General features: G+C 41.3%; 1 protein-coding gene across 8 annotated transcripts in view; it reads left to right on the top strand.

The window, feature by feature from the left end:
- akap9 (A kinase (PRKA) anchor protein 9) overlaps positions 1-21,595 on the top strand; it is a 137,422-nt gene that overhangs the window by 44,546 nt on the left and 71,281 nt on the right. For 7 of the 8 annotated variants that reach the window (XM_031793529.1, XM_031793533.1, XM_020505389.2 and 4 more), the window contains 5 exons: positions 7,114-7,174; positions 9,851-10,210; positions 12,892-13,185; positions 16,335-16,433; positions 17,403-17,533. In XM_031793529.1, the coding sequence (XP_031649389.1) occupies positions 7,114-7,174; positions 9,851-10,210; positions 12,892-13,185; positions 16,335-16,433; positions 17,403-17,533 (945 nt within the window). The remainder of the gene's footprint in view (positions 1-7,113; positions 7,175-9,850; positions 10,211-12,891; positions 13,186-16,334; positions 16,434-17,402; positions 17,534-21,595) is intronic. The other variant, XM_031793528.1, reaches the window with a different exon arrangement.

Raw genomic sequence — 21,595 nt, 5'->3', positions numbered from 1 at the left:
CATGGTTACCTGCAAGGAAACATGTGCTGTCATCATTGCTTTGCACAAAAAGGACTATTGCTGCCAGTAAGATTGCACCTAAATCAACCATTTATTGGATCATCAAGAACTTCAAGGAGAGTGGTTCAAATGTTTTGAAGAAGGCTTCAGGGCGCCCAAGAGTCCAGCAAGCGCCAGGACCGTCTCCTAAAGTTGATTCAGCTGCGGGATCAGGGCACCAACAGTACAGAGCTTGCTCAGGAATGGCAGCAGGCCGGTGTGAGTGCATCTGCACGCACAGTGAGGCGAAGACTTTTGGAGGATGGCCTGGTTTCAAGAAGGGCAGCAAAAGACACTTCTCAGCAGGAAAAACATCAGGGAGAGACTGATATTCTGCAAAAGGTACAGGGATTGGACTGCTGAGAACTGGGGGTAAATTCATTTTCTCTGATGAATCCCTTTTCCGATTGTTTGGGGCTTCCGGAAAAAAGTTTGTCCGGAGAAGACAAGGTGAGCGCTACCATCAGTCCTGTGTCATGCCAACAGTAAAGCATCCTGAGACCATTCATGTGTGGGGTTGCTTCTCAGCCAAGGAAGTGGGCTCACTCACAATTTTGCCTAAGAACACAGCCATGAATAAAGAATGGTACCAACACATCAAGAGAAGATCAACTTCTCCCAACCATCCAGGAACAGTTTGGTGACGAACAATACATTTTCCAGCATGATGGAGCACCTTGCCATAAGGCAAAAGTAATAACTAAGGGGCTCGGGGAACAAAACAATTATATTTTGGGTCCATGGCCAAGAAACTCCCCAGACCTTAATCCCATTGAGAACTTGTCGTCAATCCTCAAGAGGCGGGTGGACAATCAAAAACCCACAAATTCTGAATATCTCCAAGCATTGATTATGCAAGAATGGGCTGCCATCAGTCAGGATGTGGCCCAGAAGTTAATTGACAGCATGCCAGGGAAGATTGCAGAGGACGTGAAAAAGTAGGGTCAACACAGCAAATATTGACTCTTTGCATCGACTTCATGTAATTGTCAATAAAAGCCTTTGACACTTATGAAATGCTTGTAATTATATTTCAGTATTCCATAGTAACATCTGACAAAAATATCTAAAGACACTGGAGCAGCAAACTTTGTGGAAATTAATATTTGTGTCATTCTCAATAGTTTTGGCCATGACTGCACATCATTCCATGTGTGTCATTTCATGGTTTTGATGTCTTCAAGGGTTTTTCTACATTGTACAATGATAGTGAAGGTGCCTCCAGAGTGGCGCATTGGTCTATCATTGCTGTGCCACTTGAGATTCTGGGTTTGAGTCCAGGCTCTGTCTCAGCCGGCTGCGACCGGGAGACCCATGGGGCGGCACACATTTGGCCCAGCGTCGTCCGGGTTAGGCGAGGGGTTTGGCTGGCAGGGATGTCCTTGTCCCATCGCGCATTTGCCACTCCTGTGGCGGGACCTGCGTGGTGCACTCTGACATGGTCGCCAGCTGTACAGTGTTTCCTCAGACACATTGGTGCGGCCGGCTTCCTGGTTATTGTCGAGAAGAAGTGTGGCTGTGTTTCGGAGGACGTACTGTTCTCAACCTTCACCTCTCCTGAGTCCGTACGACAGTTGCAGCGAAGAGATAAGACTGTAACTACCAATTGGATACCACCAAATTGGGGTACATGCGTCCTTTTCATTGCGGTTAGTATTGTGGAGTAACTACAATGTTGTTGATCCATCCTCAGTTTTCTCATATCACTACCATTAAACTCTAACTGTTTTAAAGTCACCATTGATTCGCCTCATGGTGAAATCCTTGAGCGATTTCCTTCCTCTCCGACAACTGAGTTTGGAAGGACGCCAGTATCTTTGTAGTGACTGGGTAGACACACCGTCCAAAGTGTAATTAATAACTTAACTAATAAATAATATTTTTTTTACCCATCTACCAGTAGGTGCCCGTTGCTTTGTCTTTGAATCTACAGTGTATTCAGAAAGCTTTCAGACCCCTTCCCTTTTCCACATTTTGTTACGTTACAGCCTTATTCTAAAATGGAATAAATAAATCTTTTTCCACACAAATCTACCCTGTAATGACCAAGCAAAAACAGGTTTTTATAAATTTTTGCAAGTATTAATAATTTAAAAAACGGATACCTTATTTATATAAATATTCAGACCCTTCGATATGATACATGAAATTGGGCTCAGGTACATCCTGTTTGCATTGATCATCCTTGAAATGTTTCTACAACTTGGAGTCCACCTGTCGTAAATTCAATTGATTGGGCATGATTTGAAAAGGCACACACCTGTCTATGTAAGGTCCCACAGTTGACAGTGCATGTAAGAGCAAAAACCAAGCCATGAGGTCAAAGGAATTGTCTGTAGAGCTCCGAGACAGGATTGTGTTGAGGCACAGATCTGGGGAATGGTTCCAAAAAATGTCTGTAGCATTGAAGGTCCCCAAGAACACAGTGGCTTCATTCTTAAATGGAAGAAGTTTGGAACCACCAAGACTCTTCCTAGAGCTGGCCACCTGGCCAAACTAAGCAATCAGGGAAGAAGGGCCTTAGTCAGGGAGGTGAGCGAGAACACAGTAGTCACTCTGACAGAGCTCAAGAGTTCCTCTGTGGAGATGGATGAACATTGCAAAAGGACAACCATCTCTGCAGCGCTCTACCAATCAGGCCTTATGGTAGAGTGGCCAGATGGAAGCTGGGGTGAAGGTTCACCTTCCAACAGGACAATGATCCTTAGCTCACAGCCAACACAACACAGGAGTGGCTTCGGGACCAGTCCTGAATGTCCTTGAGTGGCCCAGCCAGAGCCCGGACTTGAACCCGCTCGAACATCTCTGGAGAGACCTGAAAATAGCTGTCAAACAAAGCTCCCCATCGAACCTGGCAGAGCTTGAGAGGATCTGCAGAGAAGAATAGGAGAAGCCAAGCTTCATACCCAAGAAGACTCGGCTGTAATCGCTGCCAAGGATGCTCCAACAAAGTATTGCGTAAATGGTCTGAATACTTATGTAAAATGTGATGTGTTTAGGTTTTTATTTGTTATCCATTTTCAAATAAATTAGAAAAATGTGTTTTTGCTTTGTCAATATGTATGGGGTATTGTGTGTAGACTGAGGAATATTTAAAAAGTATTACATTTTAGAACAAGGCTGTAATGTAACAAAATGTGGAATAAGTCGAGGGGCCAGAATACTTTCCGAATGCACTGATTATACCAATCATTAGGAGCACCTTCCTAATATTATAAATATTTGCGCTCTGAGCAGCCTCAATTCCTTACGGCATGGACTGTGTCGAGAGAATTCCACAGGGATGCTGGCCCATATTGACTCCAATGCTTCCCACAGTTGTGTCAAGTTGGCTGGATGTCCTTTGGGCGATGGACCATTCTTCATACACACTGGAATCTGTTGAGGGTGAAAAACCCAGCAGTGTTGCAGTTCTTGACACAAACCGGTGCGTCAGGCACCTACTACTGTACCCCGTTCAAAGGCATTTAAATGCTGTCTTGCCCATTTACCCTGTGAATGAATGGCACACATACACAATCCATATTTCGATTGTTTCGAGGCTTAAAAATCCTTACTTTACCTGTCTCCTAAGTGTATTTAACAAGTGACATCAATAAAGGATCATAGCTTTCACTTGGATTCACTTGGTCACTCTATATCATTGAAAGAGTTGGTGTTCTTAATCTTTTGTATACTGTCATTCCTTGGCTATGTCATTACTAATTTGAAAAATATAAATACTGATACATTTACTAGCTCAAACACTTAATCTGCAAACATGGCAAGTTTAATTAGTGGGTGTTGGTGATTTCAGAACCAAAGTAGAGGCACAAAAAACAGGCTACATCATCCCCCTAATCTGATAGTGGTAGATGCCTAGTCTCCCTTATGGCTCAGCTCAGGTGCCTACATACAGTAGTACATACACCATAGACATGCATCATTTACACAGCACACACACACAGAAGTCAGCTCAGAGAGGCCCAGCTCATGAGCTCCATCAGTAGCAGATTTTATTTTAGAAAGGAGAATGAATGTGTTTATGCAACAAATGTTAGTGTATCACATCTGTCGATTTGTTCTCTAATCAAACTGAATCACAACTAATCGTTTCAAACTAAGACATATCATTCCTGTATCATGTCGGAGCTCACCTATCTAAATGCGTATCGAATCTTCTTGAAAGGGAAAGACGTACATCCTTACTATATAATGGTGTTGGTAAAATTGACAATGAGGATCCATGTATTTATCCATTTAATGTTTTAAATTTGGATTACTTTAATATAAAAATGACCAAATTACCTGCTGTAGGTATTAGCTTTTATTATTTTTGTTCGATACAGTATTCATTATTACATAGGGCTCTGATTATGTCTGTCGCAGTTGAATCTCATTGAATAAACTTTATTGATCCCCAGAGGGTATAATAAAAACAATAGTTACGCTTTCAGACAGTAGCCAATTTGAATGCTTCAGGTTGACCTTTTGATATACAGTGGTGCAAAAAAGTATTTAGTCAGCCACCAATTGTGCAAGTTCTCCCACTTAAAAAGATGAGAGAGGCCTGTAATTGTCATCATAGGTACACTTCAAGTATGACAGACAAAATGAGAAAAAAAATCCAGAAAATCACATTGTAGGATTTTTAATGAATTTATTTGCAAATTATGGTGGAAAATAAGTATTTGGTCAATAACAAAAGTTTATCTCAATACTTTGTTATATACCCTTTGTTGGCAAAGACAGAGGTCAAATGTCTTTACAAGGTTTTCACACACTGTTGCTGGTATTTTGGCCCATTCGTCCATGCAGATCTCCTCTAGAGCAGTGATGTTTTGGGGCTGTTGCTGGGCAACACGGACTTTCAACTCCTTCCAAAGATTTTCTATGGGGTTGAGATCTGGAGACTGGCTAGGCCACTCCAGGACCTTGAAATGCTTCTTACGAAGCCACTCCTTCGTTGCCTTCGTTGCTCCTTCTGCTTCGGTGTGTTTGGGATCATTGTCATGCTGAAAGACCCAGCCACGTTTCATCTTCAATGCCCTTGCTGATGGAAGGAGGTTTTCACTCAAAATCTCACGATACATGGCCCCATTCATTCTTTCCTTTACATGGATCAGTCGTCGTGGTCCCTTTGCAGAAAGACAGCCCCAAAGCATGATGTTTCCACCCCCATGCTTCACAGTAGGTATGGTGTTCTTTGGATGCAACTCAGCATTCTTTGTCCTCCAAACATGACGGGTTGAGTTTTTACCAAAAAGTTATATTTTGGTTTCATCTGACCATATGACATTCTCCCAATCTTCTTCTGGATCATCCAAATGCTCTCTAGCAAACTTCAGACTGGCCTGGACATGTACTGGCTTAAGCAGGGGGACACGTCTGGCACTGCAGGATTTGAGTCCCTGGCGGCGTAGTGTGTTACTGATGGTAGGCTTTGTTACTTTGGTCCCAGCTCTCTGCAGGTCATTCACTAGGTTCCCCCATGTGGTTATGGGATTTTTCTCACCATTCTTATGATCATTTTGACCCCACGGGGTGAGATCTTGCGTGGAGCCCCAGATCGAGGGAGATTATCAGTGGTCTTGTATGTCTTCCATTTCCTAATAATTGCTCCCACAGTTGATTTCTTCAAACCAAGCTGCTTACCTATTGCAGATTCAGTCTTCCCAGCCTGGTGTAGGTCTACAATTTTGTTTCTGGTGTCCTTTTGACAGCTCTTTGGTCTTGGCCATAGTGGAGTTTGGAGTGTGACTGTTTGAGGTTGTGGACAGGTGTCTTTTTTATACTGATAACAAGTTCAAACATTTACAGGTAATGAGTGGAGGACAGAGGAGCCTTTTAAAGAAGAAGTTACAGGTCTGTGAGAGCCAGAAATCTTGCTTGTTTGTAGGTGACCAAATACTTATTTTCCACCATAATTTGCAAATAAATTCATAAAAAATCCTACAATGTGATGTCATAGTTGAAGTGTACCCTTGATGAAAATTACAGACCTCATCTTTTTAAGTGGGAGAACTTGCACAATTGGTGGCTGACTAAATACTTTTTTCCCCACTGTAGTTCTTCACATGCAAAACACTGGGAGGGTCTAGTGAAGCAATGATAGCTTATCTGCCAGCAGCACAGCCCAGTTTATGAAATATTTACATGGTGTTTAAAAGCATGTTAATTACTAACCCACAAAGTACGCTTTCTCTTGCCCAACATCTCTAGGCAAAGAGCAAAAACATCAGTCTCCCCATTTGGCCATCCTCAAGGTGTTTCCATATCAATAGAAAATTGAAGGGATAATTTTCCAAATTTGAAAATGATATTTGTTTACCCTGTTAAGTAGTCTATGGACACAGACTGCTCTGTCTTCACACTTTGGGGTTGTTGCATGTTAATTTGGGCATTGTCATAAAAAGGATCTTTCTGGCTTTTAGGGATACACTATTTTCAACCTTTTCCCCTGAGAAATGGAAGTAAGGACTCTACTCAAGTGACTTTCTATGCATGCTACATTAGGTTCTGCTATGATAAACCATCTTCTAATCTAATGGGTATGATTAACTGATACTACTGCACCCTGCTGTTAAATTATATTGATACTTTGAGCCTTTTGGTATCGAAGCCTGAGGACTTATTCAGGGCAGGGCTAGGTTACCTAACGTTCAGATAGAAATGTATCATGTACAAAAATGATTGCTTATCTGAATAACCCTCAGAGTACTTCTCTGTCATGTAGAATAATAGGGAATTGTATGTCGGTTCTATGCATTACATTTCTATCCGCAAAGTTTCAAATATTACAGCCCACTGTACATGCCCCATGATGACCTTGATTGATAGAATGGTGCCAGTTAGCTAATTAGACAGGGCACTTACGCTGTGCAATTCACACACAGTGGGTGGTTGAAAATTAACTGAACTTCAGACTTAAAGTAAATCATGACTTTCAATCTCCTAAAAAAAAAAAGTCAGATGTTGAAAAATAATACTAGTAGATTCACTAGTACGCTGTCTTCAGTATGGTGGATGTTTGTTTACCCTTTACCATTCACTAATGTCTTCGGTCTTTATATTTAATTCTGCCTTGTCTTTCAGCCTGTCCAGTGCTGCCCAGCTTGGCTTGCGGACCGAGGAAGAGGACGCAGAGGAACTACAGGTTTGCTCCCTTCTCACTTAGCCAAATCTTCTCCTGTCACACACCATCTCTTCTCGAGGCAAAAACTCTGATTTGAATAAAGACACTCCATTAGCCGTCACTACGAGCAATGGAGGAGGGGGATGAATGGAATGCTGCCTTTGGCTAAAATCTTCCCCAGATCCCTAGGTGGCAGGCTGCAGTGAAACGCCACGTGTTTAAACTGATTTTTATCCGAGGGGAAGTTGAAGAGTCGAGGCGCCTGTTATGTAAGCGGTTAGCATAGCGTGGATGCTAGCGTTAGCTACAGTTGAAGTCCGAAGTTTACATAGACTTAAGTTGGAGTCATTAACTTGTTTTTCAACCACTCCACAAATTTCTTGTTAACAAACTATAGTTTTGGCAAGTCGGTTTGGACATCTACTTTGTGCATGACACAAGTCATTTTTCCAATAATTGTTTACATGCAGATAATTTCACTAATAATTCACTGCATCTCAATTCCAGTGGGTCAGAAGTTAACATACACTAAGTTGACTGTGCCTTTAGACAGCTTGGAAAATTACAGAAAATTATATCATGCTTCTGATAGGCTAAATGACATAATTTGAGTCAATTGGAGGTGTACCTGTGGATGTATTTCAAGGCCTACCTTCAAACTCAGTGCCTCTTTGCTTGACATCATGGGAAAATCTAATGAAATCAGCCAAGACCTCGAAAAAAAATGGTAAACCTCGAAGTCTGGTTCATCCTTGGGAGCAATTTCCAAATGCCTGAAGGTACCACATCCATCTGTAGAAACAATAGTACGCAAGTATAAACACCATGGTACCACGCAGCCGTCATACCGCTCAGGAAGGAGACGCGTTCTGTCTCCTAGAGATGAACGTACTTTGGTACAAAAAGTGCAAATCAATCCCAGAACAACAGCAAAGGTCCTTGTGAAGATGGAAACCGGTACAAAAGTATCTATATCCACAGTAGAACGAGTCCTATATCAACATAATCTGAAAGGCCGCTCAGCAAGGAAGAAGCCACTGCTCCAAAACCGCCATAAAAAAAAACAGACTACGGTTTGCAACTGCACATGGGGACAAATAATCTACTTTTTGGAGAAATGTCCTCTGGTCTGATGTAACAAAAATGTAATTGTTTGGTCATAATGACCATTGTTATGTTTGGTAGAAAAAAGGGGGAGTCTTGCAAGCCAAAGAACACCATCCCAACCGTGAAGCACGGGGGTGGCAGCATCATGTTGTGGGGGTGCTTTGCTGCAGGAGGGACTGGTGCACTTCAGAAAATAGATGGCGTCATGAGGGAGGAAATTTGTGTGGATATATTGAAGCAAGATCTCCAGACATCAGTCAGGAAGTTAAAGCTTGGTCGCAAATGACAATGACCTCAAGCATACTTCCAAAGTTGTGGCAAAATGGCTTAAGGACAAAGTCAAGGTATTGGAATGGCCATCACAAAGCCCTGACCTCAATCCTATAGGAAATTTGTGGGCAGAACTGAAAAAGCATGTGGGAGCATGGAGGCCTATAAACCTGACTCAGTTACGCTAGCTCTATCAGGAGGAATGGGCCAACTTGTTGTGGAAGGCTACCTGAAACGTTTGACCCATGTTAAACAATTTAAAGGCAATGCTACCAAATACTAATTGAGTGTATGTATGTAAACTTCTGACCCACTGGGAATGTGATGAAAGAAATACAAACTGAAATAAGTCATTTTCTCTACTATTATTCTGACATTTCACATTCTTAAAATGAAGTGGTGATCCTAACTGAGCTAAGACAGGGAATTTTTACTAGGATTAAATGTCAATAATTGTTAACTGAGTTTAAATGTATTTGGCTAAGGTGTATGTAAACCTCCGACTTCAACTGTATATACTACTACGGTAATCAAGTCTTCGCCTGCATTAAAGGACGATTCTCTCTACATGAGTGACCCGGTCCGTTTCAGTCAAGTCTCACGATCAATCCACCTCCCGCTTGTTCACTTGCTCTCGCTACCTCCCTTGCTTTCTGGTCTAGCAGCGTGAGATGCTGATTCTCACATCAGAGAAGAAAGCCGGAGAATAGAGGAGCTCAGAGATTGAGGGAGACAGAAAGAAAAGACAGAAATAAAGGGTTAGAGAGGGAGGAAAAATGGAGAGCTGTCTGGTGAGAGAGAGAGAGGGATGTAGAATGCATGGAGTAGACTGAAAGGTGGAGGGAAAGGGGGAAGTAGATGGAAAGTGATAGAAAATGAGTAATCGAGAGCAACCAACACCAGGCGCTATTATAGCACAATAACGATTCACTAATTGAGAGGCATAGCTGAAAAAAAGAGAAAAGGGAAAGACTTACCATTGTAGCTTGACGTAGTGGTGCTCTAGCCGAACTGAAATTCTACTCTATAGGATGTCTGACTTCTATTTACCGGTGCATCTTTCAGCCTTGAAGGCATAGGAAGTAGAATCATTGAATTTCTCTCCAGCGGGTGGCTGAGGAGGAAGGGAGGGGGCACACACTCTGAAAAGCCTCTGGATCTTTCCCTCTTTTCTCCTGACTTTTGCTCAATTCCTATATTTTTCTCACCTCCTCTCCTATTTTTCTTCCATATACGTTTCCCTCTGGTTAATTTATTTTTATGTCTGTGTCTATCCTTTGCCCATCCTATTCCTTGTCCACTCCTCCCCCTCGTCTCTAGCTGGTGGAGGAGGATGCGTTGTTGGTGGGTCTGGACACGGAGCTACGCAGGCCAGCCAAGTCTATGGGCATGATGGCGCTGCTGCAGACACTGAGGACAGCTCTCTACCACAAGTACCACCAGGAGGTGGCAGCGCTGAAGGAACAACACTGTGCTGAGCTCAGCAGACTCAGAGAAGAGAGGGTGCAGGAAAAGAGCGAGAGAGTGAGGGAGGAAGGAGAGGAGGACGTGCAGTTGCAGGTGAAGCCGGACCCGGAGGGCATCAACGGGAGCAAATGCTATATCGAGGGACCCAGCACGGAGGACCAAGGCGTGCAGGAGAGGAGACACCAGGAGAGGGTGGAGGAGGAGATAGCTAAAGTAAGAAGTTAACTGCCGAACAGGGACAATTATAAACCCCCCCGAAAAACAGAGTTATTGTAGGTTACAGACTAACTTAGGTATGAAAATCATGTTTTCTACATAGTAAAAAAAAAAACTTGATTTCCTAACGAGGAGCAATTTCGTATTCTGAACGACCTCCATTCCTGACGTGTTTGTATCTCTGAGGTCCTATTGTTCTTTGAAGAGTAATGACCAAAACTGGTCTTGTCGAATGACTTAAGACTAACAAGCAAGAACACATATCCATATGCACTAACTGAAATTAATTGTGTGGATTTTTTTCCCAATAATAATGTAAAATTAACATCTGTACAGAGAAACTCATGTAAATGGTATATTATCAGACACGTAACAAGATGGTCTGATATCATTATTACTGAAACAGGACCCAAGTGGTAGATCCAATCCATAAAAAAATTTGAGACCTCTTACACTTCAGTGTTGTGATGCAGAAATCCTAGCAAAATGCTTGGTGCTTAGAATTAAAAAAGTATTGTCAAATATTCTTCATCCTAATCACAGTTTTTTTTCTTTCATTTTTTACATTGGAGCTAATATAAGACATGTACTGGAAACAATGGAATACTCAGAAATATCTGGGATTCGAGGCCTGGTTTTCACAGCTGATTTTGAAAAGGCTTTTGATAAAGTACGACTAGAGCTTATATATAAATGCCTAGAATATTTCAATTTTGGGTAATCTCTTATAAAATGGGTTAAAGTTATGTGTAGTAACCCTAGGTTCAAAATAGTAAATAATTGCTACATCTCAAAGTTTTAAACTATCTAGAGTAAAACAAGGTTGTCCACTATCGGCATATCTATACATTATTGCCATCGAAATGTTAGCTGTTAAAATTAGATCAAACAATAATATTAAGGGATTAGAAAGCCGTGGCTTAAAAACTAAGGTGTCATTGTATGCTGATGATTCATGTTTTGTTTTAAAACCACGATTAGAATGTCTCCACGGCATCATAAAGGATCTAGATACTTTTGCTAGCAAATTTTACATTTCCGTGTAGTTTACCAATTAAATGGTCTGACGGAGATGTGGAAATACTCGGTTTACAAATCCCCAAATAAAGAAATTATCTTACTCCAGTAAATGTTTATAGAAAGTTAGCAAAAATAGATAAGATCTTGCTACCGTGGAAAGGAAAATACCTGTCTCTTTGTGGAAAAATCATCAAATCAAATCAAATGTATTTATATAGCCCTTTGTACATCATCTGATATCTCAAAGTGCTTTACAGAAACCCAGCCTAAAACCCCAAACAGCAGGCAATGCAGGTGTAGAAGCACGGTGGCTAGGAAAAACTCCCTAGAAAAGCCAAAACCTAGGAAGAAACCTAGAGAGGAACCAGGCTATGTGGGGTGGCCAGTCCTCTTCTGGCCACCCCTGATTAACTCTTTAGTCATATCACAGTTTACCTGTTTGCTTATGGTTTTGCCTACACCTATTGACCTGACCTAAATTATATGAACAAAAAATATTCCATTTTATTTGGAATGGCAAGTCAGACAAAATTAAAAGGGCCTATTTATATAACGAATATGAATTCGGAGGGCAGAAATTATTAAAGCATTAGACCTCTCACTAAAGGCATCAGTCATAGAAAAGTTATATTTAATCCAAACTGGTTCTCTAGAAAATTGGTAGGAATGTCTCATCCTATGTTCAAGAATGGCCTTTTCCCTTTATTCAGATTACACCTGCTCATTTTCGGTTGTTTGAAAAGAAAATAATCTCCAATATTGTAATTTTTTAAAACAAGCCTGAGAAAGTTGGTTGCAATTTCAGTTTAATCCACTTGAAAATAAAGAAAAAAATTATGCAACAAATATTGTGGTTAAACTCAGATATACTATTTTTTTAAAGTATAATTTTTGTGAATGATATCATAAATAGGACTGGTGGAGTTATGTCACACATGCAGCTAACACGGACATATGGGAATGTCTGCTCTATCCAAAATTACAACCAACTAATTGCAGCATTACCAGAAAAATGGAAGAAGCAAGTGGAAGGGGAAAAAAGTAAGGAACTTTTGTCAGCCCTGTATTAAAGAACATAAATGGTTAAAGAAAAGTGTGATAAATAAAAACATTTACCAAAAAACTGACAGCTGTGCCATATAAATTGCAAAATAGTTGGGAAGAGATTTTCAATGTAACCATTCCATGGCACATGGTTTATGAATTGATATGCAAAACAACGACTGATTCAAAACTTCAAATTTTTCAATTTAAATTACTATACAAAATTCTTGCAACCACTGGAATGTTATATATAAATGGGGGATACAATCTTCCCAGCACTGCAGATTTTGCTGTGAGGAGGCAGTCATTAGATAATTTATTTTGGTATTGTTCATATGTAGCTCGTTTTTGGTCACAGATCCAGGAATGGCTGAAGAATTGCAATATTTGCCTAGAGCTAACGCTGCAGATAGCAATACTGGGGGATTTGAAAAGCCATAATCAAACAATCAATAACATAATTATTTTAGCGCAAATGTTTGTAAATGAAAAATAATCTGTAGAAGCTTGGTATTTATTTATTTATTTGAAAATATACATTTTAAAATGTTTTGCCTTTCACTTGTCAACATTACATTTAAACCATTCCACTATGATTGGCTCATATCTCCTAGGTCATAGTTCAGATGTCGGTGGAGTTTGCTCAGCAAAGCGAATTGGCCCGAATCACGAAGAGCGCCCGCGAGACCACCTCAGCCATGCAGACCCAGTCCGAGGAGGACGACGCAGGGGTGGAAGAGGAGCAGCAGACCCCTAGGAGCTCACTCACCAAGGGCATCTCTCTGGAGGAGGTGCAGAGGAGGATTGTGGAGGAAAAAGAAAGGCTGGAGAAAGAGCTGGAGGAGAGGACTGCGGAACTCCATGGGATTAAAGAGCAGCTTCGCCGCAGAGGTCCAGGATCTGAGCAGGTTAGCATTGGGGGATTTCTGGATAGTATTTGATTTGCACAGTAGCATGTGTTCATTGTTTGTATTTGGGGTTATGACACCGAGGTTGGCATTAGTTTCTAAGATGCACAGGCTTAGGACTTGGATGAGTTTTTATGCTCTTCGAAACATGCAATCTAACCACATAAAACCACTCTCCGTAGAAGCTGAATGTAGTTCTGTGTTAAATGACGAGTTTGAAATGAAGTGGAGTGATTTTCATTCACCAGCCAAGTATTGTCTTGTCTAACCCATTGCTCCTCATATTGAGAAGCACTTAGTGGGTTAAACCACTTGATCGCCTAGGGAGGGATATTATTATACCTCACATGGTGTGGTTTGCTTTGTACAAACCCTTCAGGGGCCTTTTGAAGGATAACACTGTGTCCTTACACTCGTTGTCTCCCTCGCTCCTTCTCCCTCTAGCTCTTTTTCTCAATACTTTTTTAGCCTAAGCCATAGCCTACTATCACGTCATGTCCAAAGTGTTCCTATTCGAAGAGGCTGTGACGTCAAACCAAAGATGCTTCACTCTGCTGCAATATTGGCTACACCCACAGGGTGCTTATTTTCATTCGGAAGACCGTAGCCTGTTTGCTAGCATTGTCACCAAAAGTATGTATGAGACAAAAACTAACGCAACGCCAAAAAGTATATGCCATAGTAACTTTTCGTTTAGATTTTTGGCTTTGCTAAAGGGCCTAGCAGGCCTCAATGTAATGGTGCTTGGGTCGGGGCGGCAGCGTAGCCTAGTGGTTAGTGTTGGACTAGTAACCAAAAGGTTGCAAGTTCAAAATCCTGAGCTGACAAGGTACAAATCTGTTGTTCTGCCCCTGAACAAGGCAGTTAACCCACTGTTCCTAGGCCGTCATTGAAAATAAGAATTTGTTCTTGACTGACTTGCCTAGTTAAATAAAGATAAAATAAATACTTTCCCTGAAAGCTTACAGTAGATAATTCTATGTCCTCATAAGTGATAAGTGTGGGAGAAAATATAAGCACCGGTGTGGTATGATCTGAGTACTTGAGCTGTCATTCGAGCCCTGTGTTTTACACGCTTGAGATACAGTATTTATGCTGAATTAAATATTCATTTATTTTGAAAGCTCACTGTGTGGATGTCCTGCCCACACTCATGGTGTGCTGCTGACACACACACACACACACACACACACACACACACACACACACACACACACACACACACACACACACACACATCCCTTGCAACGCCAGGCTTTTCAAAAACATTTATTGCATGATTAGTCATTACTTGCATGATGACATTGGATGCCAGGATGTTCATAATGTGCCGAGAGTCCTCCTAACACACACTAAAGACTAATCCTGTAATGTTCCTGAAAATAATCCTGAAAATTAGTTGTTTACAGTTGAAGTCGGAAGTTTAAATACACCTTAGCCAACTACATTTAAACTCATTTAACAATTCCTGACACTTAATCCTTGTAGAAAGTACGGGTAGCCTTCCACAAGCTTCCCACAAAAAGTTGGGTGAATTTTGGCCCATTCCTCCTTATAGAGCTAGTGTAACTGAGTCAGGTTTGTAGGCCTCCATGCTCCCACACGCTTTTTCAGTTCTGCCCACAAATTTTCTATAGGATTGAGGTCAGGGCTTTGTGATGGCCACTCCAATACCTTGACTTTGTTGACCATTTTGCCACAACTTTGGAATTATGCTTGGGGTCATTGTCCATTTGGAAGACCCATTTGCAACCAAGCTTTAACTTCCTGACTGATGTCTGGAGATGTTGCTTCAATATATCCACGTACCTTTCCTCCCTCATGATGCCATCTATTTTGTGAAGTGCACCAGAACCTCCTGCAGCAAAGTACCCCCACAACATGATGCTGCCACCCCCGTGCTTCACGGTTGGGATGGTGTTCTTTGGTTTGCAAGCCTCCCCCTTTTTCCTCCAAACATAACGATGGTCATTATGGCCAAACAATTTTATTTTTGTTTCATCAGACCAGAGGACATTTCTCCAAAAAGTACGGTCTTTGTCCCCATGTACAGTTGCAAACCGTAGTCTGGCTTTTTTATGGTGGTTTTGGAGCAGTGACTTCTTCCTTGCTGAGCGGCCTTTCGGGTTATGTTGAAATAGGACTTGTTTTACTGTGGATATAGAAACTTTTGTACCGGTTTCCTCCAGCATCTTCACAAGGTCCTTTGCTGTTTTTCTGGGATTGATTTGCACTTTTCGACACCAAAGTAGGTTCATCTCTAGGAGATATAATTAATCTTCTTCCTGAGCGGTATAATGGCTGCATGGTCCCATGGTGTTTATACTTGCGTACTATTGTTTGTACAGATGAACGTGGTACCTTCAGGCATTTGGAAATTGCTCCCAAGTATGAACCAGACTTGTGGAGATATACCATTTTTTCTGAGATCTTGTCTGATTTCTTTTGAATTTCCCATGAAGTCAAGCAAAGAGGCACTGAGTTTGAAGGTCGGCCTTGAAATATATCCACAGGTACACCTCCAATTGAGTCAAATGTTGTCGATTAGCCTATCAGAAGCTTCTAAAGCCATGACACAATTTTTTTGACATTTCCAAGCTGTTTAAAGGCACAGTCAACTTGGTGTATGTAAACTTCTAACCCACTGGAATTGTGATACAGTGAAATAATCTGTCTTTAAACAGTTGTTTGAAAAATGACTTGTCATGCACAAAGTAAATGTCCTAACCGACTTGCCAAAACTGTAATTTGTTAACAAGAAATGTGTGGAGTGGTTGAAAAATAAGTTTTAATGACTCCAACCGAAGTGTATGTAAACTTCAGACTTCAACTGTAACTGCAATTGCCTTATTGTTCATAGCTGGAGTTTGCATGCATTTAGGCTACATTTCCCCCTTGTGTGTGTGTGTGTGTGTGTGTGTGTGTGTGTGTGGGGAAGAGGTTTCATGTATAGAGACATTCACCACCAACTTGACAAACGTGCACAGGCGATGGTAGGGGTTTGCTTAGCTACCACATAGTGTTCACGCCACTGCATCACAAATGTTTTAACATTTTGAGTCGAAGCATCAAACAGCCATTTTATGTTATTGTGAATGTTATCATTTTGGTCATTGAATAAATTAAGGCTATTTGCTTTTTTATTGCAGATGGGATATTCTTCTGAGGGAGAGAGTGAGAGGAAAGCAAATAGAAAGAAGGAAAGTGAAAAAGTGCAAGTGAAAAGCGGAGTCTCACAGAAAGAAAAGGTAATGTTTTTATTTTACAGTTCAGTTGCACCTCTGCAGTTGCACCTGTAAAAGACATCAGAGTTGAGACATCAGAGACATCAGAATCCATAGTGATGATGCAGTTTTTCAGTGTTTGATGGAGACTTACTCTCAGTAGTGCTAGTTGGAATTTCTTCTGAGTTGTTTTCAGAATCCCTAAATGTTATTCAGTGTTTGATGAATGGAAACTCACTTTCAGTAGTGTGAATTGAAATGTCTTCAGGCTATTTTTATGCAACCAGCCCCCGAATGCCCATGAAGGCTGTCGCTTTTGGCACCTTGATGTGTGTAGTTATTAATATGTTATACCCTCAGTACATTAAATCCTGTTAATCTATTGACTGCATTTACTGATGTTCAGTTGGGACTGTGCTCTTTGCATAATAGCCTAACTTATTATGACATGAAGAGTACCTACTCTTTTCGTTTCTAATTTAAATGTCAAACTGTTAAATCTCAACCAAATTATGAAATATAAAGATTGAAGCTCAAAGGTAAAGAGATTGTGGCAGAAACCTCGTCAGCCTTCACCAGTACACACAATGCGGTCATTTATGAATCAACATGAACATCTTTAGATTCGTTTTCTATCTGAATGAGCAGCATTTCTGTTCCCTCACCATGAGAGGGAGCCACTCTACTTCCTGCATCAGCCATGGACTCTGGTCCAGGGCTGCACCTGTTGCCATAACAGCACAAAGATACTAGTGTTTCCCTAGCTTCTATGGATTTGTGTAAGTGTGTGTGTGTACTGGTGTGCGCTGCGACTCTCGTCTGATTTGAATCCACTTTCCATGTAATGATCATGTCTTCAGCTCGCCTGGCCGTCGCCGTCTCATGTTTCCAGGAATCGTCAACACAGTGTGAAAGTCTGTGCTTGTCTGTAAATGGGTGATAATGACAGGGCTGTTGTCGTTCTTCTCCCTCCTGCCGGTCCATCCACTGAAGAAGAGGGGAGAAGAGGAAGGTGAGAAAGATGAAGAGGTCAGGAGGAAGAGGGCCATGGGTGGAAATATCTCGTCACAAGATCGAGAGGATGACTCTTCTTGTCCAGATCATCAAGTCATCACTACTGAGAGGTATGACTAGAGAATGATAGAAATGTTCTGTACTTTCAGTTTAATTTGTAGAGAATATAATTAACTCCTCTGCACGTGTCATGATTTTACCTCTGCACATTTATTGTATATTCTTTACCAGAGAATAGTTTTATTTTTTTATACCCACATTCAGTGCCTTTGGAAAGTATTCAGACCACTTGACTTTGTCAATATTTTGTTACGTTACAACCTTATTCTAAAAATTATTAAACATTTTTTTTAATCCTTAGCAATCTACACACACTACCCCATAATGACAAAGCAAAAACAGTTTTTTTATTTTTTTCCCAAATGTATTTAAAAAAAAAACACATTATTTACTTAAGTATTCAGATCCTTTGTTACGAGACTCGAAATTGAGCTCAGATGCATCCTGTTTCCATTGATCATCCTCCAAATGATTGCCTCACCTGGTTTACCAGGTGTCAAATCGGAGGGCCTGTTGTCCGGACCTCTGGTAGTCTCTATGGGGGTGCCACATGGTTAAATTCTCAGGCCGACACTCTTCTCTGTATACATCAATGATGTCGCTCTTGCTGCTGGTGATTCTCTGATCCACCTCTACGCAGATTACACCATTTTGTATACTTCTGGCCCTTCCTTGGACACTGTTAACTAACCTCCAGACGAGCTTCAATGCCATACAGCTCTCCTTCCGTGGCCTCCAACTGCTCTTAAATGCAAGTAAAACTAAATGCATGCTCTTCAACCGATCACTGCCCGCACCTGCCCACCCGTCCAGCATCACTACTCTGGATGGCTCTGACTTAGAATATGTGGATAACTACAAATACCTAGGTGTCTGGTTAGACTGTAAACTCTCCTTCCAGACTCGCATCTCCAATCCAAAATTAAATCTAGAATCGGCTTCCTATTTCGCAACAAAGCATCCTTCACTCATGCTGCCAAACATACCCTTGTAAAACTGACTATCCTACCGATCCTTGACTTTGGCGATGTCATTTACAAAATAGCCTCCAACACGCTACTCAGCAATTTGGATGCAGTCTATCACAGTGCCATCCGTTTTGTCACCAAAGCCCCATATACTACCCACCACTGCGACCTGTACGCTCTCGTTGGCTGGCCCTCACTTCACCCTCGTCGCCAAACCCACTGGCTCCAGGTCATCGACAAGTCTCTGCTAGGTCAAGCCCCGCCTTTTCTCAGCTCACTGGTCACCATAGCAACACCCACCCATAGCACACTCTCCAGCAGGTACATCTCACTGGTCACCCCCGAAGCCAATTCATCCTTTGGCTGTCTTTCCATCCAGTTCTCTGCTGCCAAAGACTGGAATGAACTGCAAAAATCACTGAAGCTGGAGACTCTTACCTCCCTCACTAGCTTTAAGCACCGGCTGTTAGAGCAGCTCACAGATCCCTGTACATAGCCAATCTGTGAACAGCCCATCCAACTACCTCATCCCCATACTGTATTTATTTATTTATTTATTTATTTATCTTGCTCCTTTCCACCCCAGTACCTCTAATTGCACATTAATCTTCTGCACATCCACCATTCCAGTGTTTAATTTCTATATTGTAATTTCTTTGCCACCATGGCCTATTTATTGCCTTAACTCACTTATCCTACCTCATTTGCACTCACTGTATATAGTCTTTTTTTCCCTACTGTAATATTGACTGCATGTTTGCTTATTCCATGTGTAACTCTGTGTTGTTGTATGTGTCGAACTGCTATGCTTTATCTTGGCCAGGTCACAGTTACAAATGAGAACTTGTTCTGAACTAGCCTGCCTGGTTAAATAAAGGTGAAATAAATCAAATAAAAATTCTACACCTAGATTGGAGTCCACCTTTGGTAAATTCAATTGATTGGACAAGATTTGGAAAGGCACACACCTGTCCAAGACTCTTCCAAGAGCTGGCCGCCCATCAAAACTGAGCAATCAGGGTGCTGACCAAAAACTTGGTCATTCTAACATAGCACAACCATCTCTGCAGCACTCCACCAATCAGGACTTTATGGTAGAGTGGCCAGACGGACGCCACTCCTCAGTTAAAGGCACATGACAGCCAGCTTGGCACCCAAAGCAAGATTCTCTGGTCTGATGAAACCAAGACTCTTTGGCCTGAATGCCAAGCGTCACTTCTGGAGGAAACCTGGCATCATCCCTCCAGTGAAGCATGGTGATGGCAGCATCATGCTATGGGCATGTTTTTCATCGGCAGCGACTGGGAGAATAGTCAGGATCAAGTGAAAGAGGAATGGCGCAAAGTACAAAGAGATCCTTGATGAATTTGTATTTCAACAAAGTAATGCGTCAACGGTCTGAATACTTATGTAAGTGATATTTCAGTAAATGTTGTATTTTTTATGAATTTGCAAAAAATACTAAACCTGCTTTTGCATTGTTCTTGTGGGGTATTGTGTGGTGATTGATGAGGGGAACGATTTAATCAATTTTAGAATAAGGCTGTAATTTAACAAAATGTGGAGTGGCGTCCGTCTGAATACTTTCCGAAAGCACTGTATAAACAGATAAAAGGTTAGACGGACAAGGGACCCGTTCTATACTAAAATGTCTTAACTATAAGATGTGTTTTTGACTGACTATGACAATGTAATACTTTTATATAAGTGGGTTAATTCAGCAGGTGCTCTTAGAGCAAAATTAAAAGATTTTAGCTACTTTATTTTTATTGTTCGACACACAAATGTATTCAAAAAGAGATGTATGCAGTGAATATGACCAAGCACCACGTTTCAAGAAAAAGTTTGATTTCGGCATATATTTGTCATAAAATTTGATCTGATCTTCATCTAAGTCACACCAATAGACAGTGTGCTTAATCTAATAACACACAAATTCTTGTATTTTTCTTGTCTATATTGATTACATAATTTAAACATTCACATTGTAGGTTGGAAAAAGTATGTGAACCCCGAGGCTAATGACTACTCCAAAAGCTAATTGGAGTCAGGAGTCAGCTAACCTGGAGTCCAATCAATGAGATTGGAGATGTTGCCCTATAGAAAACACTCCCAAAATGTTGCTATTCTTTAGTTATTTTTAAATAAAAAATGCACCTTTATTTAACCAGGTAAGCCAGTTGAGAACAAGTTCTCATTTACAACTGCGACCTGGCCAAGATAAAGCAAAAACAGTGTTACAAAAACAGTTACCACATGGGATAAACAAACTTAGTCAATAACAAAATAGAAAAATCTGTATACAGTGTGTGCAAATGAAATGGGGAGGTAAGGCAATAAATATGACAATAGAACCAAAGTAATTGCAATTTAGCAATTTACACTGGAGTTATATATGTGCAGATGAGGATGTGCAGGTAGAAATACTGGTGTTGAAAAGAGCAGAAAAACAAATATGGGGATGAGGTAGGTAGGTAGTTGGTTGGATGGGCAATTTACAGATGGGCTGTGTACAGCTGCAGCGATCGGTAAGCTGCTCTGACAGCTGACACTTAAATTTAGTGAGGGAGATATAAGTCTCCAACTTTTTTTTTTTCAATTTGTTCCAGTCATTGGCAGCAGAGAACTGTAAGGAAAGGCGGCCAAAGGTGTTGTTGGCTTTGGGGAAGACAAGTGAAATATACCTGCTGGAGCGCGTGCTACGGGTGGGTGTTTCTATGGTGACCAGTGAGCTGAGATAAGGCGGAGCTGTACCTAGCAAAGACATAGATGACTTGGAGCCAGTGAGTTTGGCGACGAATTTGTAGCGAGGATCAGCCAACGAGAGCTTACAAGTCGCAGTATATGGGGCTTTGGTGACAAAACGGATGGCACTGTGATGGACTGCATACAATTTGCTGAGTAGTGTTGGAGGCTATTTTGTAAATGACATCTCCGAAGACCAGGATCGGTAGGATAGTCAGTTTTACAAGGGTATGTTTGGCAGCATGAGTGAAGAAGGCTTTGTTGCGAAATAGGAAGCCGATTCTAGATTTAACTTTTGGATTGGAGATGTTTAATGTGAGTCTGGAAGGTGAGTTTACAGTCTAGCCAGACACCTAGAATATGTGGACAACTATACATACCTAAGTCGGAACCACAAGA

This window comes from Oncorhynchus kisutch, linkage group LG17 (genome assembly GCF_002021735.2).
Source record: "Oncorhynchus kisutch isolate 150728-3 linkage group LG17, Okis_V2, whole genome shotgun sequence".
NCBI lineage: Eukaryota > Metazoa > Chordata > Actinopteri > Salmoniformes > Salmonidae > Oncorhynchus > Oncorhynchus kisutch.
Note: the sequence above shows the minus strand (reverse complement) of the source record. Positions and strands in the feature narration are given on the sequence as shown.